General features: G+C 34.6%; 1 protein-coding gene across 1 annotated transcript in view; it reads left to right on the top strand.

The window, feature by feature from the left end:
* GPM6A (glycoprotein M6A) overlaps nt 1-27,501 on the top strand; it is a 113,346-nt gene that overhangs the window by 60,916 nt on the left and 24,929 nt on the right. Inside the window, exons 2-3 of the mRNA XM_056489629.1 lie at nt 14,775-14,967; nt 26,581-26,737. Coding sequence (XP_056345604.1) covers nt 14,775-14,967; nt 26,581-26,737 — 350 coding nt within the window. The remainder of the gene's footprint in view (nt 1-14,774; nt 14,968-26,580; nt 26,738-27,501) is intronic.

Here is a 27,501-nt window from a genome sequence, read left to right as displayed (position 1 = left end):
AGGATTTTTTCTGCAAAACAGCTCTCTTCCAAATCCTTGTGTATCTCCTTATATGATGTTTACTGCTCTCAGTTTCATCTCATGTGTTTCATGTTCAGAGAAGGCATAGCCCTGGTACTTGGCAAATGAATCAGAACAAGCTTGTTTAGATTTCAGATAATATATGTAATTACAAATGAAAAGTTCAGAACTCTTCAAATACTTCCAGGTGGAACAGGTAATAATGCAGAAGACAAAGTAGGAAGGCTGTTTAAGCTTTGCTTAGAATTCCTTGAAGAAAACCAGAAATGGACAATTATATAATGAACCAAAACCTCCTCCTTTCTTATTCCCTAAAAGTCTAAAAATACAAGCATCACTTGTCCACTGTACACTACTTCTCTATCCTGAAATACCTAAAGTTGTGAAACCTGTTTCTTTTGTTAGTTGTTAATTCAGGGAAATCACTTGGCTTTATTATAATATTTTATATAAAAATAGATAAAAAAAAAAAGGTAGCTTAAATTTACACATCCATTTGAAAACGCTAAAATATTTTAATAACAAATAGACCCCCCCTGACTTTAGAAAATCTGTGAAAATTGTAATGTCCCTTCCAACAATGTCCCTTGGCTTAAAGGAACATTTTTCTGGCATGTTTGGGCAAATGGGTGAAAGCATTGCTCAAAAACCTGTTAAAGTAGTCAAAACTCTTTTGCCTGCCCTGTGCAGCCTCTTCACTTCTGCAGTGGCAGTCAGAATAAATGAATTATCAACTTGCTGTTTGTATGGATGATATCAGATCACGAAGAATCTGGTTCTTCCTTTTTAAAAATTTTGTCTATATTCCCATAGTGAGTACTGTGACTGTGGCCTGTTGTCACACTGCAGCAGCTGTTGAGTACTACACAGCTTTGTTCTGACATGTGGGTGATGAGTTTCCGTGTAAATGTAGGTGAAGGTGTGTGCCTGGAATAATGGCATTGTAAAGCTTGCTGGGAATCCCAGACAGAATGGCCTAGACATAATTGCCATGGGCATAAAAATTGATGCAGTAGAAAAGACACATTCTCCAATTGTTTTTCAAAGAAAGCCTATAGTTTAACCCAAATTAAATTGTATAAGTACTTATACATAAGTTTGGTATGGATACACGTATATCCATATCTTTTAAATTAGCAAATTATTTTTCCTCAAATGCAGTTTTCTTTGTTTTATTCCTTTTTTTTTTTTTTTTGGCTCAAATATCTCTGTCTGTTGACCTTTTCACTTCTCTACTTTTTTTATTTCCCAGGAGTAAAATATATTGCTCTTAGCATAGTGTTACAATGAAGAGACTGTATAGGAGCTCAGTGAGACTTCCTGAGACCCTGACCTTTTTTAATGCTAAATGGCTTACCTCTGGAGATAGATGTGCTAACCTAATTTAATTAGTGCAGAAAAGCTGCAATGGATTAATTTTGACAGTTTCAAGTTTAAAAAAAATAGTGGTTTACAACTACCATGTCTTTAATTTCGGTGTAAAAAAATTACATATTTTCATTTTCTCTAAAAAATAAAAAGATTTTTCAAAAAAATTGGATGTAATGTTAAACTGCTTTTAAAACAGGCCTTTATGTTATTTTTTCCATGTTTATTGAGTGAGTAAGAAGACTCTCAAACTGAAGATAGTAAAATGAAAACAAATTTATCCACCAAATGCGACCATGGTTGGCACAGGACATATAACAGTAATTTTCGGTAAAAACTCACTTCTGTAAAAGACACAAATGTCTTTTAATTGTATAGTAATAACTGTGTTCCTTAAATATCTGTTTTTCCCTTTCTATAGTGATCTTTCTTTAGATGACCAGCAAATTTCATAAGCTACCTTATATATTACATTATATTACAAGATATTACATATATTACATTGGAATGCTTTCAAGTTCAAACCTTTTGAGAGCATGAGAAAAATAATTTGCATCTCAAAGACACACTACTTGAAAATTGTCTGCTTAACCATAATAAAATAACTACACATCTTTTAAATAAGGAAAATCTTACATACTAAAATATTATTTGAAAGATAAAGTACTAACACTTCTGTGAAATATTTTTTTGAGCTTGTTTTATTATATCTATTGTTTCCATGCAAATGTGATATCTTGATTTTTTTTGCTTTGGTTGATTTCTCACTCTGGAGCTGCTGCAGTGAAATAATTTACTGCAAGGTAGATATTTCTGGCTGTGAAATGTGAGATTAGCAAGTCCCCCTTCACAGCAGTGTAGCTGTGAAGAGCTACAGAGCTCTCCAGCTGTAGAGCAAGCTAGCAGAAAAGGAGATGCATGAAAAATGAGAGCCAGTCCTCATGGATCCTGACTGCTGTACAGTGCTCCTTTATTTCAGCACTGGCCTGTCTTTTTCTGTTCCACATAAAACCTTTCCTTTCCTAAGTATTTGGAATTTAGGAAGAACAAAATTTATAATAATAAAAAAGTCTAAACAAATAAACAGTCTATTTTATTCATAGCAATAAAACAATCCAAGACAAACTGTACTCAATGACTGCAGGCATTTCCTATTTTACAGTTAAGGCATAGGAAGGATGAGCAGGTATATAAATATCAGATGGTATCTACATCTAGAGATGTAGGTGAAACTATATGTGTTCCAGCTGTTAGGGTACTGCTGAATTTCATTAAGTATTGTAGATTACATTTTGTGCAAGTCACATGTAGGTAGGTTTCATTCTGCATTATTTGAAATTGATTTCTTTCTAAAGACATTTTAAAGAGAAAACTCTAAGTTACAGTCTTAATGCAATTTTTTGTAAGGATTATGTTGGTCCTGCTTGTTTTCATAATCAATGATTTTAAAAAAAAGATTAGTAGGTGTCTACTATTAGGATGAAAATATTACATGGCAACTCTACTTTCATTTTCTAGCATGTTTCCCAACTTGTATTGCCTTTGGTCTTTCACAGATCTCTCCTTTCTTTTGAGTGCCCATCTTAAACAGTTCCCTAACCTTATATTTCTATGAGGAAAAGAATAATTACATCTAAGTATCTTATAAATGAATTTTTGGGAAATGAGAAGGTAGTCTTTCATGGCAAAGAAGCAGGTGAGTTAGATTAATATGAAATATTATTTCAGAGTCTGTTCTTGAAATTGAGTTTTTTTGTCTTTGTGCCATATATTATTTGTAAATGTCTTTTAGTATTTTAATGTACAAGTATAAATACTTTTTCCACTCTACATAGAGATGCAAATGAAATGCATTCTTAACACAGATTGATCTTACACAAGGTTCTATTCTGTTTGATTGAGAGCCATTTTCCTCAATACAGTTATTCATTCCTTTACTTTAAAACTTGTTTTTACATTTAATACTTGTTGAGTTTTCTGCTCCTGCTGGAGTCAGTAATAAAGGCTGTTTAACTCCTGTGGGAGATAGCTTAGGTTTTATTTATATGGGCTTACTGGAGCCAGAAGAAGTTGGTTGCAGATGTTTCTGTTCAGAAGAAATACATAATTTAATCTGAGGTCTTGGTAGAAGAAAAATTATTACTCTCTTCCAATAAAAAACCTTCAGTTTTATATCACTAAGATTTTTAGTTGTAGACTTGAGAATCATATAACATACCACAGAGACTTTGCTTATGACATGTATCTTTCAAGTTAATATCTATAAAAACGGATGTGCAAATTTGCACTGACTAAATGATACCTGTATATTGTTTATTCCAAGTTCTTTAACAAATACTTATGCTTGTGTTTTATTTATGTCTGCAAACCTGATCATTGATAGAATCATTGATTAAGTTGTTCATTATTATATAGAAGAGTTAAAGTAGCACATTTTAAAGTGTTATAAGTATCACATCTATTTCTAAAATTTGTACAATGGCATTAATTAATTTCATGGAGCAGTCTTCATAAGTCATGTCTTGAAGGATAGCAGTTATTTGCCCCATCATGATATTTTTTTTTTCCTTTCTGAGATGTAAAAGTGATGGTTGTATAATGCTTCCCTTAAAAGATTATGGGCTTATTTCCAGACAGAAACATTTAGAATATTCAAACTTTCATACTGAAGCTTTTTGTACTAGTGTAGTTGAAGATGTTCTACCCTTTAGGATAGTAAACATGACAACATGTGCATGTCTGTTTCACTGAGGAGCATCTCAGAGCCTTGGAGAGGGGTGGTGAACAAGGATGGGGAGAGAAGAGGGGAGCAGTGCTGTGCTGCTGCTGCTCATCCCCCAGAGCAGATGAGCTTTCTGTCTCCCAGCTTTGGAGAGAACTAGCCAGATTATCAGCTCTGGTTGTTTTTCAGGCAAGTAGGTGTTCAAGGGAATAGGATGAAGACAGCCTGAGGGTAAAGGAAGCAGAAAAAGCAAAAAGGCTTTTGAGATAAAAGTGATGTAAAGCATGTGGACATTAGAATCAGAAGTTGCATATGATGTAGAATAAAGGGAAAGGGCTATATAATTCCAATTAAATTAAAATTTTAATTTATGCTATTTATAAAATCTGGGCTTTTCAAATTCTAGAAATTCACTGCTTTCAGCTAACATCTGTACAAAATACACACCCTACCCTCTTCAGCAGTGAAAAGATTTGTGAGGTAAAAAAAGATAATTTAAGGAAGCTGAATATTTGCTATTTTATTCATATGCTTTTGACCACTATGCCCTGCATAGCTGCTGGAAAATTTCCTGAGATCAAGGTATTTACATCTTACCTCTACTTGCATTTGTGTTATTTCTGAGTTTTAAACATCAAGAATTGGAAATAACAACAGCAATATGTGCTTGATTATATAAATGTAAGTATTCTGAGAAATCATACTAATCTTATTCTCTGCTCCAAACTGAAAAGTCACTTAGCAAATAACCTATTTGTTTCTGTTTCCAATACCTGAAAAAAGGAGGATGCTATCTTCCCAAGAATGAAGGTGTTCAAAACCTACAAATACCTATTAAATATGTAAGAGGTTTGTAGAACATTCCATTTAAACAGATGAGTGCACAGAAAATTCATGAGGCCATGTTTTCTAGGTTTTCAAGATTTGAATAATGCACTAAAAAAAATTGAAAAAATATGTAGCTTAAAGCCTAGTATTACTTAACCTAATTTTGAATGGGAAAAAAATAGTGCAGAATTTTATTTCAGTACATACTTCATAGTACTTTTTCCTTTGGGACAAATAATTCTCTTCAAGGCTGAGGGAAAGAATTGAAGGATTATGAACTCTAGATGAGAGAGATGAAAAGGATACTTACTTTCTGGTTTTATGATCCATGACATTGTCATTTGCTTTATAATCAGAGGAGAAAGTGTTGCACAGAATTAGTGTGCAAATTATTGTTTTCAACTGAATCAAAGCATAAAACTTTATAATTCTTTTAATCATCATCAATGCATTATTGATATATATAATATGCTTATAACCCATTTATTAAAGATAATAAATTGTTAATTTATTAAATGTACAAATCATAGATACATGATCTGTGGAGTGCATGCACTGGGCAAACTCTGAATTAACTGACTCACATCTTCATTACTTGTATCATGTTTGTGAAGCTAGTTTGTTTTGTTCCTGTCCCTTTAGCTTTAGAGCAATTTTGAAGCTGACAAATGTTGTCTGTGTTAAATCAGCCAGAAAGATTTTTTAAGATTATAAAGATTGACTATGTTATGCCTGAATGATTTGTATTTCAGGCAGTGACTGCTCTGTGTCAGTAGCTTTAATACTTATTAACTGCTAGATTGAGATCTGTCTCATTAAACAGCAATGAACCTAATGTACTGAAGACTCTATAATAACTAATCACAGCAGAGTTTCCTGTACATTGTTGTAATCATCAATGTTCAAAATGTGAGTATTCATTTCGGTTCAAGGTGTGAATGTATAAATTTTTGCATGTATATAATTAAATTATTTTAATGTATACTTTTTCTGAAAATTCTCATTGCTTTACATGGCAAGTAATATGTAAGTACTGATAAAATTAATCTTCCCATGCATGTACAGGTCCCTTTTCCAATATTTTCTCCTAATAATGTGTTTATTTCTCACCAGAATCATTACCCACTTGGACACAGACAAACAAAACCCTGGACTTTTATAAATATCTTATGCAAATTCTTTTTATATGAGCATGAAAAAATGAAGGTATCATGTCAACGAGCATAATGTCATCTAGTTCTGGATACCTGCACCATATTCTTTATATTTTATTGAAGTTGCAGTGTTAATTTGATTTTAATTCAATTGGACAGGCCACAGGTTCTCAGCCAAGCACATTCTCAATACCTTACTAAATGAAGCCTTGTACCTAAATAGTAGCTGAGCCAATTTCTTTGACAAGCTGTGAGGTGTGCAGCCAGGAGCTTTTGCTTAAATTAGTTCTTTGTGAGAATTACAATTGACAGGGCTGGGAGAGGTAGCACTGGTACCTTAAAAGGAAGCATACAGCATGCAGGATCACCATTTACCTGCCCAGCAAAGTAGAAAAAAACCCAACCCTAGAGTGATGAAAAGGTTAGTTTCCTGTCTGACTGGCAAAACAAATGAGGCATTTTTGCTTTAAAAAGGTATTTCCAGTCTATCCTATCCGAGGTAGCTTCCCTTTGTTGTTGAGGGTAGGAAAGAAGTACAGAGTAACTCTTCAGGATGTTGTGCAGTCTCTCCTAAAGCTTGGAATGTACCTTCAAGACATGAAATTTAAACCTTTGATCAGGACTCATGATGAGGCTTTACTGCCAAGCTGCTGTTCCTCTGGTGTCACTATAACTCAGATCTGCATTTTGCCAACAGATATATGGCTTCACACTGCTCTTTTATTAATGTGTGATACTTACCATGCTCATCATTAATTAGAGAGTTATCCAAGTTCAACAAATACTTCAGCAGAATACTTTGCTGCAACAGAGGATATGAACAAGCTGTTTGATTATTGATAAAAGAGTGTACTCCTTTATTAATAATCAACTAGCTTGTTCATATCCTCTTGTTCATATCCATTATGATGGAAAATGGATTTTTGCACGTGTGTATATAAATAAACATGTACATTTATCCATATTCAGCTATCCTATGCTGTGTTTCAGTTATTCAGGAAAAGAGGCTGTAGGTAGCCTGTTTGGGTTTTTTTCCCTCCAGATTTTAGAACAGTTAACATGGATGGAACAAGAGAAGCTTGTTTGTCATCTTGGGATTAATATACACATCTGACTCTTAAACCAGGAGCAAGAGAGTATTTCTTCTTCCTTGCTGTGTTTTATGCTTTAGGCTTCAATGAGAATTAAAATCATGTTTCTTTATGTTAGCTGTGTCTTAAAACTTACCTGAATTTTTTTAAAAATATTATTTAGGTCAAATATCAAATATATCTTTTATTTGACATTGAAAGTTTGTTGTATCAGTTGATGGTAACACAGATATAATAGGTCACTTGGCAAGGTGGATTTGCTACAAATAGTTGCTTGAATAGCTAAGTGTTATAGATGAAGGCTTATTGAAACAATAGTTCTTCTTATTGACAAAGTAGCATGTTTCATTTTACTCCAACTCTACATTAGGACAGTGAATTATTAAGTATCTGTATAAAAAATCCCTTTGAGATTTAATGCCTTGTGTGTAAGTGAAGAAATTTGTTCAATGCATATGATGCAAATGAAAATCTAAGTTATATTTCTGATGTAGGAGGTACTATGATTATTAGTGAGCTTCCTGAATTACTTTTTTTTTCTATAGTGAATAGAGTTTTTTAAACACTACAAATTGAACTGGAATATTGAGTGCTTAACAAGGAACAAGGGACAAGAGCAAGGGACACTTCTGGATGAAATCATACCTAATACTAAGCAGTATACAAAAAGTCTACTAATTCTATTACCCTTGTTCAGGTTTAATATTTATCTGTTACTCAGATCAAGATTGCATCCATATGGGAAAGGGAGGGAGGGATATTGTGTAATGCACTGTATTTTATTAAAATACCATGTAATCTCCAGATATTTCAAATGAAAATAATCATGAAAGAAAGACCTTTAAAATTTGCATATACACTAAGGATAAAAAAGTTATCCATAAATGAATTTGTAAATTAGGCCTTTGAAGGTCTTAGTAAATTTCTTTCTGATTAAAGTATTTTGCTGCACGATTTTCTCTTCTAAAAATATTGGTGCTGCTACCAGGAGGTTTTACAAACTTAAAAATTCAAAACTGCTGGCATTCCATGAAACCCTTCAATTTATATTGGACTATTGACCTAGGATGGTATTAGAATTCTAAAATCTCTAACTAAAACTTCTCAAATATTTAAGTTCAGTTTAGAAAAGTTTTTGCAACAATATATTTGCCTAGTACAAGTGCTGAGCAATCGTGTATTGTTATAGGAGAGAGTAAATAAACAGTTGATTTCAATTTTTTTCAAAAATGGTAGATAAAACTGAGCTGAACTCAGTAATGTTCCTTAGACTGTGACTCTATTCCTTTTGCTTTAATGACTACAGAGAAAACTCAGAATATTTTCTGCATTTCAAAACTGGTTGAAGAATCAAATATTTTACCTTTATTGCTTCAATTTCAAGTATTTCAGCATTTAGCCACATAAGAAAATATCATCTCTTAAAGCTTTTGTCTTAGTTTGAAAAAGCCAAGACAGCTGTCAATAAAGATGTGAATTTTTGGCACTGAAGAATTCCTAACATACATATTCAGATCATAAGGCTGTGTTTTCAGACCACTTTATCATAAATATGAGATTTTTATTTTCATTTTTGTTTTGAAACCTCTTTGAAGGATTTTATTATGTTTTTTTTATGTTAGTGGAAGTCCTTTGTATCAACCAATAGACAAAATGCAGCAGTAAATAAGATGAAAAATTGAGGGGTTTTATGCTGCAAAATGATAATTTTTGTTGTTGGCCTGGGGCCACTGGGGAATATCTGTGTGCAGAACTGATATGTCCATGGTGAGATAATCCCAAGTCATTCAAATATCTGAAGTCGTATTCTTATGACTGAACATTTCTTTAAGTTAGAGAATCACAGCCTGAGTGAGATGGATGTTACAAGGTAAATATTTTGTTGCTTTTTTTGTTAAAAGGGGAATTGTGTGAGATGTTACAGAGCAGTTCCTGGCTGCTGCTGATGTTTATGCTTCATGTAATTCCCTGGGCAGCAGTGTTGTCCTAACCAGTCCACACAGGTGTTTTCTGGGATTATTTTTTAATGCAAGGTAATATAAGCACAGTGATCTGGTGAAGGGCTGGGTTTGTGGGAGCTGCTTCCAAGATCCAGCACAACCAGACTATATCTCCACTGCTTAAAGCTGTCATCTTGGCCAGTGGGATTCTCAGGAACAAACACACATTATAGTGATTTTGACAATGCACAGTGTTAGATATGTCAATTTAGTTTGTGGCATTTTGCATCTAAATAAGAAAAAGTCTTTATCTTTCCTCTTAACCTTGGTCACATGCTGAGTGCAGTAACTGAAGCAGCTATTAACTGCAAAATGACTGTAAAAGCCTAAGGACTAACCTTTTTATTTTCAATATTAGCTGATATCTGATTAGCTAATATCCAGTCACACTGTGGAGATAAGTCAAAATAGATCCAGTAATGATACTCAATTTAATGTGTAAAAGGATATCTTCATATTTGGTTTTTTATTTTCATGCAATTAGTTGCCTATTTCCTAAAATCCTTCTGTGTCTGTTGGGGCATTATTCTTGCTTTTCTACATATCATGTTTCTTACAAGTACTCAGTGTTTAATTTACTTTTCCACTGTAGTCATAGCAGTCAGGATATCAGAATTAACTTTGTGGTAAAATTACTTTGTTGCTTGATAGGTAATTCTGTAATTGTAAGCATTATGAAGGTTAATCTAAATGAGAAATCACCTCTTGAACAAGATTAAGAAACAACTTTAGTTGTTATCCTTACTGGTCTAGTTTCCAGAAGATCTTGGAAGAGAGGATGTATTCCATTTATGAGCCTGGGACCAATCACATGGGACTGTGTTTGCAGCACTCCTTGAGCAGGTTTTCCAAATCAAAGTACAGGGTTGATCTTTGATGACTCATTCCCAAATGTTGCTTCACCTCATTTGCAGCTTTGAAAAACCACATCATGAATGCCTTGTCTTCCTTCTGTCCTTGGGATAGTATTGAGGGAGCTGGGTTGCTTCCACCTGCTGCTATACTGGAGACTGCTTTCAGATCAGGAATTCATGCCACTTGTTGAGTAATTTGAGAGCAGGAGGTATAAATAAAAAGTGTTGATTTTTGTTCAATACATTGTGTTCTTGTGACTGTGTTTATCAATTAAATATTACATAACAGCAGCTTGACTTGAGGTTAAGTCTAGCTTAATAGAATTCAGAATTCATGATGGGGCTGTGAAACTGTATTTGAGTTGATTGGCCATGAAAGCTGCGTGACAAGTGGTACAAATTTAGATATGAAGAGATGCATGCCTAGCCAGGCATGGAAGACACAGAAGATTTTATTATTTTGTTTTCTATTTGAAGTTTATGTAGTTCTCTGGCATTTTACTTGGACTCTGCTGTCCTGTCTTCTAATATTAGACAGAAAACTCATTAAGAAAAATAATCTAAGAAAAAATGTTATTAAAATGTTGTATGTTCTTCAGAGCTACTTGTTCCCACTGGAAATTATATTATCTGTGATTCATCAGTAATTCTTTGGATGTGGTTGTCTCTGATTAATCATTTAGGTGTTCCAGCTGTAAATGAGCTGGAAAGGATGAAAAAAACCAAAACCAGAATACCCTCCTGTATTTTCTGTGTTTACTTTTTATATTTTTTTTTTTTAATATTGATTTTCTTCATGGTAACATCCGGGGTCAATGGGTTTTCTAAACCATTTATTAAAAAGCAGTAGCATAACAGCATTCTGAAACTGGTTCTGATATCATTGATTTAACTTCACTTTCACAGAGAGAAGTGGCACAAGATGTAAGTCCTGAATTGTTTTTCTTTTAAATATACTGACCAGAAATTGAGTATTTTATTTGTTGGTTATATGTCCTGATCTACACTGAGGAGAAAGAATTCATATATAACTAACACACAAACAAAGAAATTATTGTGGTGATGCAATTTGTGTGCATAATTAGATTTAATTTACAAGGAAATTTTTTTCTTCTGCTAAAATTTTTGCCTTCTTAATGTAGAGATTGTATAAACAGAAAGTCAATTTATTTTTGGCTAATGCAATTGGAGATATGATAGAATATTTACCCCAAACCCCAGAAACTAGAATAGATTTGCACAGATCTGCCTGTATAAGGAAGTTTAGATATGTATATCAAGAATACTTCTGATGTAGATAATAATAATTGTACTAAGAGGAACAAAGAGGCAGCTGTCTGGAAATGGGTGCAAGTAATGCAACATTAATGTGTTTTGATAGCTGAATATAGCCAGTATTTGGAGTTTTTTTAATCAGCTTAAAATGAAAATTCCTATCCCCTATGTATTTCATGACTAAATTTTCTCTATGGAATGATTTTAATAAAATAGAGAAAAAAAAAACCAGTACAGACCTTCATGTTGAAAACTACAAAAAAGGATAGTGTTCATGATTACTTCCTACAGTTTTGGTAAAGACGTATGGTCCCAGAAGATTTGGATTTTTACTTGAAGGAAAAATATTGGTACACATAAGCAAAATAAGAATGGTAGATGCTGAATTGTATAGCACAAGCTTATTGTGCAGAGTGAACAGTTTGAAAAGTACTGAAAACTGTATTGGAAGATGAGAACAAACATCAAAGGAGCATACAATCTTTTTCATCTTTCCTAGTAATTATTTCTGTGTCTGTATGTGTTAGCTGCCTTGTGAAGAGGGTGTTTGGAGAGGTGAATGACTGCCTGTCTCCACAGACACACACACACATATCTCAGAGCTGAGTCACACTGTGCTGGTGATTCAATACCACTGTGCAGGTTAAAATAGCATTTCTATTGTTCTGGTATTAAACAGCCATTTGCACATTCTGAACAGCTGAAAGAAAAGAATTGGAGCAGATATTACCTATAGCACAGTACCTTGTGTGGTGTATGAATGATGTGTAATAACCATTTAAAAATCATTCAAAAATCAGTGCTGATTCACTGGTTTTCTGTAGTTTTGAGTTGATTTGACAACACTGAAAACTCGAGAGTTACTCATGAAGTAAGGAATGAGAAAGGTAGTAGGGCTATGGAAGAACTGAATAAATGAGCAAGGCTTTGACAATATATGATTATTTGAAAATTTCACATGGTTGAATTAACTTTTTCCCAGTACTATTTTATGAATGAAAAGATTTTGAGTTGGTGAAGTATACCACTTAAAGCTTCCCTCAAAGGCTTATAAACATGAACAGTTTAATGCAGGAGATGAAGAGAAGCACTTCACAAACTATTAATTTGTTTCAGCTGTTTTACAAATTTTGAAGTGATGGGAGAAAAAAACTAATTTATTTTTGATTAAAATTTTCCTTGAATTGTACATTATTACATCCATAATTTATACTGTTTTTATTTTGTTGTGTTATTTTACTATACTTTTACACTATTTCACTATAAAAAACTCAAGTAATGTTACTGTCTGTGAGTTTTGATGGCATCTGAATTTGTTACACCTGAATGTGTGCTCAGCCCTCACTGGACCTAGAGAGTGAGAGATGCAGAAGCTTCAGGAAGTAATGCACATCCAGCTGTTCCCAGACAACAATGCACACCACTTTCTCTCTTCCACTTCATCTTTCTCAGAAGAGCAAAAAGAAATCTTTACAAAATCTCTCTTCCTCTTCCCTGCCCAAAGCTATTGCAGTGTTAAGAAACACTCCCTGAAGTCCACATGTCCCTGAAAATATTTAGGTCTAATGTTTTCATCTTTGACTTTCCAAGCCCTCATACATCATTCCTGTTATTACCCTATTGTCATCTCTCCCCTTCTTTTTTACTTTCTCATATAATGTTGATAGATGTACAGTGGTGTTAGTTGTCTGAGGCTTTTTCTGCTGTTATTCTGTGCTAAAAATGGCAATGGGCATTTTGTGATTAACTCTGATGTCAGGTGTTATCCCTAGTCCTTGTTCAATTAACTTATTTCAAATATAAATTTCTAAGGTTTTTTTGCATTTAAGACAGTAGATTTTCTGGGGAATGTTTTTTTTTTTTGTATTTGTGTAGGCTTTAAAACCCTGAAGAATTAATCAAAGCTGTTATTATTAAGGGTAATTATATAAAACAGGACCAAAGGAGTTTTAAGAGATTCCTGCAGTTATCTTCATGCAGAATTAGTCATTCCAAAGGCATTTATATTTTTTTTTAGTCTATCCTTAAGATCCTGCACTGATGAAAAGCACATGGAGTCCCTGGGTATAAAACCCCCTTAGTCTGTCACTGAAGAAAGCGATCACTCAAAATGATCCCTGGACATCCAAAGCCTTGTTCTGCTGAAGAGAGCTGCCTGCTGCCTGTATGGTGGAATGGCAGGAATTGCAAGGATGATCTGCTCCTTTCCCAGTAATGCATGGGCTTGGGGATGGAGAGGGATGGGGATGGAGAGGAATGCTCCCGCCTGAAATCCTGGAAGGTGTCACACCCATGGACATGTGTGGTGAACACTTGAGCTGGGGGACTTGTGCAGCAGTTTAAATGTATGGATTTGCACATTTTACCTCTGGTATTTCACAGTTGGCTCTGATACAGTAAGTTAAAATATATTGAATCATACCTGTTGAACACCTTATATGTAGTTTTTAATTGGCCTTTCTCTGTATAAACATTTAAAATCTATATGCTTCACTTTGTTTTCTATCCAGGTCCTTTTTGCTATAAACTGCTAGTGCTTAGGAGAAAACACAGCTTCTGATTATTGAGTCAATGCCTGTTTGTCTTCTCTCAACCAGTGGTTACCTCATTCTCTGTCCCTTCAAAAGGGAATAGGAAGGGTTCCACGGGGTGTAAGAGGTGTTATGGGATTGATGAGATTTGGAGCAGTCAGAGATGCTGCATTCATGAAACTAGGCAGGGTAGTGCCAGAAACTTGAGTATACTTACTGAAGAAATGTTTTTTTGTGGAACTGGGCACTGTTTTAGACCCTGTGATGGCAGGACAAAAGGCTGGCCCTTTATAACTCAAGGGCAATTACCTTCACTTAAGAAACATCACACAACTTAAAATATGTCAAAGAGAAAATTCAATGATATTTTTTCTAATTCTATGCTCTTTTCTATGTCTTTTGGTGAATGTCTTTATTTATTCTTGTGAGGTACTTGAGTGATGCACAAGGAAGCAGGAGCAATTCTGTTGTCAGAAGTATGTCCAAAAAACTGGAAAAAACCTATGATGATGGAAGGAATTGGACTGAATATATTTTTTTGTTTTGGTGACTTTGTGTTATTGAGAGTCTTCTTCAGTAATCTGATAGGCAACCAGAAGGAATTGTGAATATAGGTATAAGCTATGACATTGTAACCTGCTCTGAATAAAAAGATGAAGCTCTGCAAGGAACTGTTTAACCTTTCATGTGAATCAGACTTAATGTCTACATTTAATAGGTCAAGTAACAACTGAGAAAACTCACAAGTTGGATTAACCTTTCACAGATTTTCTGGCAGTCTGGGTCGTTATATTTGACCTAAACTCCCTTTGACCTAGAGTCTTTAATTTTCAGAAGTGTTTCTCACAAATAAAACATTCCTTTTGCTTTTTTGATATAATTTAATAGCATATAACCTTTTTTTTTTCTTTTTCCTTTTCTTTCTTGTAGGATGCTTTGAGTGCTGCATCAAATGCCTGGGAGGCATTCCCTATGCATCTCTGATCGCCACCATCCTGCTCTATGCTGGAGTTGCACTCTTCTGTGGCTGCGGACATGAAGCACTTTCAGGAACCGTCAACATTCTGCAAACCTACTTTGAGATGACAAGATCTGCAGGAGATGTTATTGATGCCTTTACCCTGTAAGCTCTCTGCTCTTTTTACTTGCTTCCTTTCCCAACTGCTGGAAAATTCCACAAGGGATATAAATTTGACGCAAGAAAATATTTTTTAGTGAAAATCACAGAAAAAACTGTTTGGATAATCTTAGCTTGTTGTATCTTTAAAATTGTCTCTTTAAAGCATGATTTTCTTAGATACTTGAAATTAAAATTCTTATCTAGCTGCTAATGGTTGTAACTAAAACTGAAGAAGCATATCCTTAAATTTCTAATTTTTTTCCTTTAAGGATTTTTTTTCATCAAAGTGAAATAATCATCAAAAACATTGACCTCTTCTGGTGGACAGTTCCATAATAAACATCTCAGGGCTTAGCAGTGATCAGAAAACAAACCAAGTACCAACAAGTGGAAAAATCAAAGTGGAACAGAGAACATACGTATGCCATTGTATAAATCCATCTTTCATTCATATCATGAATGCTGTATACAGCATTGGTGCCTCAAAGAACACAAAGAAAGGATGATTATAGAACAGGAAAGACGTGGTTAAAAATTGAGTATAGGGGGATTCTTCAGTCTAGAAAGGGGCTGGTTAAGAATTGTCACAAGTGTGGTCTATAAATTCACAGTATTATGAATAAGACATGCAAGATTAGATTGTCTTTCCATTCCAGTAAAAAAGGTTTGAGCTATCAGAGGAAATTAGTAGGCACCAGATTCAGCAGGAGCAAGTTCTTCAATTTTTTCACAGCAGAACTAGAAACCTATTTGCATTTTATGGATGCCAGAAGTTTTTATGGCTTCAAGGGAAGACTGGATAACCTTGGAAAAACAAATCCATTGATGGTTTCTAATGACACACAGATTTATCCAGCTAAGGAAGTCACAAAGGTCAGAGTAGTGTTGGAGGTTATCCTGCACACTTACCTGCTATTACCCTTTCCTTGTATTCATTGTTTGGCATAGAGAAATGAACAAAATATGTATATTTGATCTGTCTGGGCACCACTGTTTGCATGAGAGCTAGAAATGGGATCTGAAATTTCTTAACTTCTCTTGGGTTACTTTATCAACATCCTTTCCAAAGCTTCTCTCCAAATTTTAGGTGTACTCACCTTGGGATTAGTAGCCAGAAGAGAGCATGGATCAAATAAATATGTCACTGCTTTGCCAAATTAAAATTTCTTCTTTTGATTAAGGAATTTTTATGTCCTTTTATAATAATGCATTGAGTTGAGGGGAAGATGTATCTTCTGCTTTGCCTTTTTGGATTGTCATTTAGAATAATGAGTCTGGCTTGACTTGGTGGCTAAGGTTCATTGTTATCCTGAATGAAAGATCAGTCATTTTATTAGGCTCTAACTTATTTTATTAGTCCCCAGGAAGCTATTAGTGCAGAACAGCCACAAATCAATGCTTTCTCTTCATAGCACGTTTTCCAGCTTCTCTCTGTCACATACTAAAGTGAAAGTATCAGTCAGGGAAAATAGTCCAAATGCATATCATTCACTATAAAAATTTAAGGAATTGTAAAGGTTTTTTTCCCCCTGGCATTTGTTTTTCTTAGCTAGTAGCTTTTGGATCTGTTTGTTTTCTTTGTTTACTTAAAGAGAGTATAAACCCAGTTCTTTCTTTGGCAGATGTATTATAATGAAATTTGATTTTATTCAGTTGTGAAAGGTATATCTAAACTTATGTCTTAACGGCAGGAGGAGGAAGTATTTTAACTAAAAGCAGATAAACCTTTGCTTTGAACTGGGTAAACTGCGTGACTTGCAGAGAAATTCACACATGCTAATTTTCTGCCTGTTTAAGTAGATATTACACTGTTTTTTAAAAAAATTATGTAGGGAGAATAAATCCTTTATATTTTCTCACAAGTATTGATTAACTGTTAGCAGCACAAAAGCTCCATAGTAATTATACTTTTGAAAGACTGAAAACCAGAAAGAGTATGCAAGTAGAAATAAATGCTGTAGCACCTACACTCTTGAAACAATATATATTGGAATGGCAAATAAACCTGTTTTTTTATTTTCTGATTAAAAACGGTAAGAACTTCAAAAAAATCTGGCAGTGTGCTCTACTCAACTGCACTTTTTAAAGGTTATTTAACACATTTGGGCTCTTGATGCTTCTAGTGCTGTGAAGTGTCTCAGGCTGGCCTGGAGCCTGTCCTGTGATAAATGTGCCAGGCAGATGCTGCAGTGGAGTGAAGTGTGCTAGATTCTGTTTAATCATGCTTATGGTATCTGTCTATAGTTTTATTAGCATGCTGGATTTCAAATGTCATTCAGCATAAAAATCAATCCCTATCTGAGAGCTATTTATGTGGGTGGCAAGAGATAAAGGCTGATTTAACTGTGTCCACAAGTGTTTATTCTGAATGCAGATAACACAGCTCACAAGCCACTCCATAACTTTTATCTCTGTCAATGCAGCTACTGGCTGTAATTTAGAAGAAGCAGCAGACCCCTGTAGAGAAAGTAGGGCATAATGAGGGCATAAACACTCTCTGAAACACTCTCTAAATGCCTGACATAAAAACCAAAAGAACTAGATCCAGCAATGCCATTCCTGACCTTCCCTAGGACTTCCCTCAGCCTTCCCATGGTCCAGGACCCCATTTCAGTGAAGCCAGAGGGCTTCAGACTCTCACCACTGACCCTCCTGACCACGGGCTTGGGGCTGCTCTGGGCTGCCCACACTCCACACCATGCCTTGACTTTTGGGGAGAGATAGATTAACTAATTAACAACCTGCAACAGGCAGCAAAGTTCACTTGGAGCATTCAGCCCTTGGGGATTCAGCCAAGAGCAGCAGCCCTGTGCCACAAAAGAGCTGATCTGAGTGCTGGTCCTGCAGACTCTCTCCATCTCCCTCTTTCCATCTCCCTCTTTCCATCTCCCTCTTTCCATCTCCCTGCATTTCTGTCAGAATTCAGAGTGTATGTGAGCTGCAGATCATACCTGCTGTGCAAATATTGACAAGTAGGAAATATTTGTAATTTTAAAATTACAAGCAAGTTTTGTAGCTGTCATTTAAATTCTATAAATGCCACTCAGTTACATAAATTTTCTCAAATTTATGTTTTTCTTTCCAAGTTAAAATATGAGATGATCATAATCAATAATTCCAATGTTATGGAGAGAAGCTGGGTAGAGTCTAGAGAGTGATTTTTTTCTTGCTTGTTTTCAGGGAGAAAATACAAAATTTAGCCTGTAATAAGATGCAAACCCCAAAAATTTCTAAAAAAAAAAACCCAAAGAGTTTTTTTAAAAGGGATTTTATTTTATTATTTATTTTATTTTACTATTTATTCTATCCAGTCTCAAAGCACTGGATTATAGCCTGACTTTTATTTCTTCAGGAGAGAAAGGTAAAATAGTTACTCTGCATACTTAAAAACTAATATAAATAGAATGTGTTGAAATTCATGAGAGCACATGCTGTATAGACAGTGATGCCTTGAGAGGCTACCTGGAGCAGGGGCTAGACAGTGTTAAAGGAATAAAGCAGGTATTTATTAAAAGGCTTTCAAAGGATACACCTTGGGCAGTACAAGAGCCTGGCCACGGCTATACTCAAGATGGACAGTGGGTCACGAGTTTTCACACTTTTATAAGTTTTAGTCCATTTACATATTTGGGTTAATTGTCCAATTACAGCTTCAGGTTATGCAGTCTCATCCTCCCAGATTGCTCTCCTCAATTCACTGTGGTTTACACTTTTTGGGCCCTGCTGCAATGATGTCCTTGGTTCTCAGGCTGGGAAAGGTTTGTTCTGTCTAAGTAAACTGTGAAGAAAACTTTCTAACACTTTATATGAAGTTCAGAGTCACACAGTAAGGCAGAAACTAAAAAATATGAAAGGTAAAACTTAAGGCATCAGCAGGTATTCCTTATGCAGAGAACATACCTTCAAAAATCATGTAGCTGATGGTAGACTCTTTACTGTTTAGACAACCATTTTTAAATCCATTAGATTTTAATACATTGGATGGCTATAAAAACATTTGGAATTTTCAAAGTGTGACCTTTTCATTGGGAACTAAACTCTAATTATATCGCTTTCTGAATGAATTTTGGGAAGCTTCATTCCCTATAGTTCCAGGCTTTTTCACTATCAACATTATCACTGTTCTAATGGCAGCTGTTTCCCTCCTCTCACTCCCCCACCAAGTGAAGGAATGCCTGTGCAGAAGTCATAAGCTTTTTTTTTGGATGTGGATTCTTTCAGTGACTGTAGAGTAGTTATTTTACTGCTTTGTAATCCAAAGGAAGCCTTAGAAAATGCATATGATGCTTTAAATTATCCTGAAAACTGCTTTTATAATATTTAACTGCAAGGGTTAATGATTTATGTTGCTGATGCTGTCAGTTTAACAGCTCTATAGGTTTCACTAAAACTGAGCAATCTGCTTGAGGTGGATGTGGTATTCAGTCATTCTCCTAAAATGCAGCACACACAATCTGCAAAGTAGCAGGTATAATTAGATTTTCTTACTTAATCACTGATTTTGAGAAGATTACAAAGTCAGCAGAAACAGACATATGATCATCAAGCATATATTGCATGAGCTGGATTTTTATATTTTTCTGGTGTTTGGAACAAATTCCAAAAGAAGATTTCAGAAAATCAGCAGCACAAGGTATGCTTTGTGTATTTCCCCACAGCATCCTTTTCCAGTCCTTTCTCTTTAGTAGGCAAGGCCAGCCAGTGCCATCTGTCACATGTTTGTGATATATAGGCCATGGAGCAAGGGAATCATGCTCTTAGAGTGGAAAATGAAGAAATCTCCCTGATAGTAACATTAAACCCATTTTCCTACTACAGACAAAGCTAATTCAGGTCGTTGTAAATTCACTTTCTTTAAAGGTGTGAAACCAAACAGTAAACTAAATAAAGTTGCAATCTGTAAATCTGTTGTCACTTTGTTCCCTACAGAAAGTTTCATAGACACTGTATTGGTGCCACCTTCCTAGGACTAAAAATTTCCTTCCTTTCAGAATGTGAAACCTGTGTTTCAGGTATTGCTGTGGCCAAGTTTGATGCTTGCTGATGACTTTTCTGTTAGTGTATAGTCAGGGTTTATTAAGATGGTATTGCTTTGTGATATAAATATGTATGTACAGCTGTTTCCTTTTGAGTAAAACAAAAAAAGATGGTGCAAAATCTTTTATATCTCCCCACTTAGTAATAAAAGCAATGTTTTGAGAGGTAGATAAATGGATGTGATGATTTGCTGTCTGTTTTTTTGTTGTTGTTGACTTTGCTGCTATCATAAGTTAAATGCTGGTAGCATTAAATATTACTCTTATCATCAATATTTCTAGATTTATGTTAGTGGAATATTGTGAAAGTTATTGCAGTATGGCCCTTAGTAAAGGACAGCTAATATAAAATATGATATTTATAAGCATTTGCATTAGACTGTGTGATTATTCTGTTCAAGGCATGTACTTAAAACCCAGTAGTGGTAATCTGGTTTTCCCTATACAGTTTTGATCCCTTACAAAAGCTTGGCATTCTTTAAATTTGAATATACTTGATGTTTTAAATACTATTTGTATTATGGAAAACAAAACATGTAAGGTTTTGTATCAAACATTTGCTAACTTATGCAGGACTGTGCCATAGCATATTTGGAAAAAACAATTGAAAAAATAATGAAATTATTTCTGTATGGAATATCCAACCTTGACCCACATGTCTTCTTTGGGTTTTATAATTTGGTAGGAGCCACCAGAGAGAGCACAGTGTCATTGAAGATGTAGTTTACTTAAGGAGAACAGTTTTTATTTAATTGGAGTATAGAGACACTTATAAGTAGCAACAGTGGAAAAATACAGCATATTAAACATTAGATGCAGAACATAGGGTTTTAGATCTGGTATCATTGGCAGATGCATCAAATCTGGCAAAAAATATCAGCACCTGAGAACATGATTTTTACAAGATTATACAGTGCTGAAAAGTCACATTTACCACCTACTCAGCTGTATTATGTAGTCCAGTCTTCTGTATCCTGTTAAAGGCAATACCAGTGAGAAGTTATGTAAGTAAAATTTAGGATTTGGGAATTACCTGCAACGACACAGTCCTCATTTTATGAAATTGAATAAGGAGATTCATAGCACCACATGAGAATACCAGTGGAATAATCTGGAAAATTCATAGCAGTGCATGTGAATACCAGCAGAGTGATCTTACATAAAGAATTTATTGGTCTTCTTCTGTGCAAATACAGTATCCTACTTTTCAGCAGACATCTGTATTATTTAGTAGTGCTGTGTTAAGTAGCTTTCCTTCCTGGTTGACTGAAATCTTAGATTAGCTATAATCACTTCATGTCTTATGATTTTCCCTTTCTCAATAGGTGGTTTGTTTCCATAGAAATGTCTTTTCTTTTTTAACTGCCTTTATTTCCCTTTAGTCTTAGTTCACTTTATAAATAGATAAAATGGAATGTGTATATTTATATTTAATATCCATATTGCTAAATAAGCTTTCTGTGCCATGTAAAACTAATACTGTTCCAAAGGGTATCTGAAAGGAGTAAATTTACTAGTTTGATCCCATGTTTCTAAGTTTATAATTGTACTAATGAAACACTCACAAATCCTGCCCCATGCTTTTGCCACATCTTTTTGCACTTTATTGCTATAGAAGGTTGCTTGGGAATTCAATGTCCATAGTTTAAAACAACCATCATGTAATTCCACCAGGAGTTGGCACAGTACTCTGCTCTAGCTCCAGTGGGGCTTTTGCCCTCTTCAGAGAAAGAAAGCTCCTGATCCCTTCTGTAACTAACATCTCTAAAAAAAGTTTCTAAGAAAGCAGTTTTAGACAGAACAAAATTAGGTTATAAGAAAACCCCAAGCAATGTTGAGGAGAAGCCTTGTCCTTCGGTTGTAGTAAAAATTCAGTGTTTTGGACTCAAAGATTTCATGATTGCTAAAATCCTTATGCTGAAGCATTTCCTATTTCAAGAGAGCTACAAGATTCATAGAGCAGAGGTGTGCTTTGTGCTGCTTTTGCTCTTCTTCCATTAGTTTGAGGATTCTATATGGCTTTTTAGATGTTCTGCAAGAAATCTCTACTCAGCTGCTCCATTCCTAGGAGGGAAACAGCAAACTTTTAGAGGATGATGATCTAGGGTACCATTCTGCATGCCTGTAGAGAGTTGTACATCACAAATTAAAACCAGTGGGTACTTATGTCACATCAGCTTTGCTTCAGAGTAGGACAAGAAAATCTGGCCCTTGCAGAATGTGAATGTAACTTGTATATTGTTGTACAATAATCTCTTCTTTATATAATACTAACAATCTGGCTTTAGTTTTGAGCAAATGTTTCGTATGATTACACACAAAATTTATTCCAGAAATACATAATCAAGGTCTCTGTTTTCTTTCTGTTATATTTTGTTTCCACTTTAATAAAAATTACTTTTGGGTCTTTTTTTTGGTCTTATCCTTTCTCTGCAGTTTATCCTTTCTCTTACCATTTCCTGATAAACTTTGGTTGAGCATTCTATATACCAGTTTTATTTTCTTCCCACCTGAAATTTAGAAGTTAGACTCCTTATTAACTTGCTTTTTAGCTTGGAAATAGATTTAATGGCCTGAAATTACTTGCATTTGGAGAGTATAGGCACAGCTTACTGGCAATCATGTCCTATTAACATTTGTAATATCTCAATATTATCGTATATATTGGAGAAGTTATGTTGTAAATTCAGAAATAGAAACATGAGACAGAATTATAAATTCAGGAAAACCAGTCCCACAGTAATATCTAGTATTCTGGTGGGTAGGCTAATGAAAACCTTTGGAATATTAGGCTTTTATCACTTATTCAGGCTGAAGTGCACACATAATTTATTTGAATATAATGGTCTTCAGGGCAGCATGAGAATCGTGTCACAGGGCAAGTTAATTTGAACTTTAGGTGTTAAATGCAACTAAATGTCTGTACTGCATTCCTATATTAACCAAATAAAAAATTATATATATATATATATATATATATATATCAAGTATGTAGATTGTTCCAAAACAATATTAGCACAGTTTTCACAAAAATCTGCTGAAAACAGACATAATCATTCAACAAATTATTTTATTTCTTGCTGATTTATTATAATTTTTAATACATAAATTTGCCAAAACACCATGAAAATACACAGAAGAAAATCTGCAACATTGGTCTGACTCACTAAGAATATTTTCACTCACCTCTGACTTGTCTCTGCTGGGATAGTCTGCTTGGAACTCTATTTCAACCTGTTCATTGAGAAGTTGGCATTGATGTTTCCCTGAACACCTTCTGCCAGAAGGAAAAAAGCATTTTTTCTAGAGATATTTTAAATATGCTTCTTGTTGGATAGAATCCAAATTCAGACTAATGAATTAAGGAGTTTATTTAATATGGAATAATTAATGAACTAGCAGCAGAGAAAGAAGTAAAAATTGAAGGATCAGCTTGATTTAAATCACAATTTAAAAACAGTAATATTTTTGTTTTTAACAATTTGAACACAGCATTATGAGGAAAGGCAGATCCAGAATCCATAGGGAATCTATCAGATTAAGAGAGTATGCAAAATGTGGTTTAGATTATTCTATATTTTTTTAAAAATAGCTCTTACTAATTTCAAGATGCTTTTCACAATTATTTTATGTTTAGATAATCATTCAGCTTATTCTACTCAGCAGCCTAGGCCAGAGTAGCTTTAGTCTTTGAACAATGCATATTTTTCTAATCCTGTCAGAAGAACAAAATTCTTTCTTTATTGTTTTGTCTCCTTTCTTTTCTCATTACACACCTCTTTCCTTTTATTCCACCTTACACAAGTGTAAGCCCTTCTTGCTCTTTTTCTTTGTCCTTACCCACCTTGCCCATTGGCTCACGTTCACCACCCCTTCTGCTTTCCCTTCTACCTCCCTGGTTGCTCGTGCTCTGTCTGCAGCATTTGAGAATTTGCTGAAGCACAGATGGCAATTAATCTCCTTGAGTTCATCCACAAAGAATCACATTTTATTTTAAAGAAAGGCAATCCCCATTTTATAAGGTCTATCTTTTAGCTGTTATAACTTAATGAGAAAATAAAAGTTTATGTGACCTGTTTATGTGTTAGATGCTGCAGAATAACTTGATAGCAATGTTATCTTCAAAACTATAAATATGAAGTTATTGTTGTAGTACTTTTTCTTTAAATACAGCAGACACTAAATGTAGCTATACTGCAATACAATTCTATCTGGCTTTTAGAGAGGTAGTTGAGTGGTTGTCTCACAATTTTCATTTATCTTTTTACTCTTTGCTTTAGAGGAGATCCTTTTTCCTTGGAGTAAGTCTGGCTATTTCATCGCATGTAGTCTGATGAATAGGTTTTACGACCTCTCTGTAATGAGTGGATGAGGAAGAAATAGATTTCTATATTTGGCTAGTGTTGGCCTATATATATTTTTTCCTTTTATGAAAGGGAGGCTTAAGTGAAAGTTATTCCTGTAGATGCACATAAGGCTAAAGAAAAAACAGAGATCTCTTAGTACACTTTTTGACACAAGCAGCTCAGTGGGAGACTCAGCACAGATGGTTTAAAGGGCTGTTGTAAGGACTGAAATAGTCTCTGGACTTCTCAAAAGTCCTAATCTCTTTAGGGCAATGAGAGCTTGTAACTGAGCACATAAAGGTCTGAGAGGAGCTGCTGCTGGCAGAACTCCCAGACTTCAACCACTGGTGAAGGTCACAATTGTTTAAAGTATATAATATAGGAATTGGAAGAGTTTTTAAGGAATAGTAGCAAAAAGGTTACTTTTGTAACTTTTTTTTTTAATCACTAATGACAAGATAGGCTTAAAACACAGTTTCAATGTTAAAAAAAAAAAAAAGTGTTACAATGGCTGAATTACTGCCAAATCAGGGAAATGGGATTTTTCCATTAGAAAAATGTAATCACAATTATATATATTAAAATAAATTTCATCTCCATCATCTCATACCATTCACAGTGTTAAAATTGTTTCATGCTTTTGAGTTGGTCACATATCGATTCCATACAGAAATTGACTTATTCTTTTCAACTGAGTTTGAAACAAAAAGCAGTGTAAAAAAAAAAAAAAGGCTGGAAGTGCTTTGGTATTAGAATGTTAGGGAAAAACAATATACCTCATTTCCAGAAGCATTCATTTATAGTACTTCTCCCATCCCCAATTATGTCAGAAGTTTAACTGCATTTTTACTGCATTTTTAATGCAGTAGATCTGAGCTTGACTTTGTATTTTTTGAAAACCATTCAAGCTCAAAAATATTTTAACAGGTTTTTTAGTTTTTTTATTGTATTATACATGTAAAATTTGTATTATGAGTTGTCTTTTAAGTGATGATGGAAAGTATAGTCCCAAGGACTTATCATTAAATATCTTTTTTCATGCCAATAAAAATATTAATTGCTGTCGAGAGAAAACATCCAGTGTGGGTAAGGAAATGTCAAAATTAATTTGGCAGATCCTAATGATTCTCAGCATTATTTTTTGTCTTTCACTATTACATGGCATCACTATCTTGACCTGGAGAATAAGACTGGAACTTAGTACCATCTTAAATCTGCCTATTACCATTTTATAAAAAGTTGCACAGCTCCTGCCTTGTCACATCAACAAACTGAAAATTTACTCTGGCTAGCATTTTAGAGAAGTTCAAGTAGCAAACTTTGAAATCTGTTGATCTAAGACTATGGTCAGTAGGAATGTCACAAAGTTTAGACAACAGAGCAGAGAGATGCTAGTGAAAATCTTTTCACAAATGCTGGTCATGATAGAACATTTAGGAGGCACAGTCTCCTTGAGCCAATGTTGAACTTATAGGCAGTGCTGGGCAGAACAGCCATACAGGTAATCTCTGTAGTGAATTGAGCCTGCTGAGACTCTGAACGTCACACTGCAACCCATCCCTCTGTTGCCTCAGCTGTCTGCCTGTGAAATGATGTTTTAAAGCCTCTTTATAGAAGAATTGCAGATGATCTGGCCTCATTACTTCTGGAATAATATGCTTCTGGTTTGAAATAAGGAATCTCTCTTGTTGACTTTATTATTCTGTGTCAAACACTTTGTCCATTGGAGAATAAATGGGAGAATAACAACGAGAAGATAGCACAGACTGACATTGCAGCTTGAGAACTACTTGTATGTGCAAAAAGTTTAGTTGAAGATTGTAACTAAATATCTTCTACAACCTAAGTGCTGGGCAGAATGTGTGACTTAGGAGATGTGTGAGATTTTTACTTACTTTTAATTTTCTATTTTTTTTCTTTTCCACTTCATTTACAGGAAAAAAACATTGAAAAGTAACTGACTTTTAATTTGATGTGAGAATTTTGCTGTATTACCTAAACAGATCCATTTTCACATTTAATTCGTTTAAATGACCCGGTGTTTCTTGTATCAATGCTATTTTATTTCAAAGTTCATTCCTGTCCTCATCTTCCCCTATGGCACATCAGCACTTTCACTGACTCCAGTCAGTCATAAAGTTTGAGACTCAGGGGATCTGATTAGCTCACCCTGAAATTTTATAGTCAGCTTTAAATATTTATGCAGACAATTAATTTTTGCTGTTCCTACACAGGATTGACATCTTCAAGTACGTGATATATGGTGTAGCAGCTGCATTCTTTGTATATGGCATTCTGCTGATGGTGGAGGGATTCTTTACAACTGGTGCCATCAAGGATCTCTATGGAGATTTCAAAATCACCACTTGTGGCAGATGTGTGAGTGCCTGGGTAAGTGGCTAAGAAAGCTTTTAAGACAAATTCATTATTCTGTGTATATTTTTTTTAGTGCCTTGTGATGTTTAGGTTTTGGTTTTGATTTTCTTTAATATTTTGTGATACCTCCGTTCAATGTTGAAAATTTACAGCAAAGGAGAACAGAATTATAAATAATCTCTGTATTGGTTAAATGCTAAGTAATTCTTGCTGCTCAGGAGCAATGGATTCCACCAGCTGAATAGAAAGCTTGTTACCTCAGCAACAAAAGCTGCACTGAACAGGACTAAAACTGTAAGGCCTCCAGCTCTACTGGGAATGGAATATTTCCCTTGCTTATATTTTCAGTTATTTGAGGAATCTTGCCTGTTGCTCTTTGGAACAGGCTGAGAATTGTCATCAGGTTCTATTTTGTTTCTGAATGGCAAAAAGCCCATTATTTACTCCTGTGTTAATCTCTGATTTGGAGAGACCATTCACTTATGATCCTGGAAAACCTGGATTCAAAAAATTCTGATTGTACTAGGACTTAAATGGAAGTTTATCATGCTAAAATTTCTGACTGCTTCAACTGGTATTATTTTAACATTTCTGTTCAGTGTCAGGTAAGTAACTAATTTTTTTGTTATTTGATTGTTCTGCTTCTAAGCTAAGAGGTCTGTACACTTGGTAGCTGTTGGAGTTGGATATTTCTGAAAACACAGTCTGCATCATAACCTCATATTTTTGTGATGAATATTAAATGAATGAATGCAACCAAATAGATATGAGTGTTAGAG

This window comes from Oenanthe melanoleuca, chromosome 4, assembly GCF_029582105.1.
Source record: "Oenanthe melanoleuca isolate GR-GAL-2019-014 chromosome 4, OMel1.0, whole genome shotgun sequence".
Taxonomy (NCBI): domain Eukaryota; kingdom Metazoa; phylum Chordata; class Aves; order Passeriformes; family Muscicapidae; genus Oenanthe; species Oenanthe melanoleuca.
This window is presented reverse-complemented; position numbering and strand designations above follow the sequence as displayed.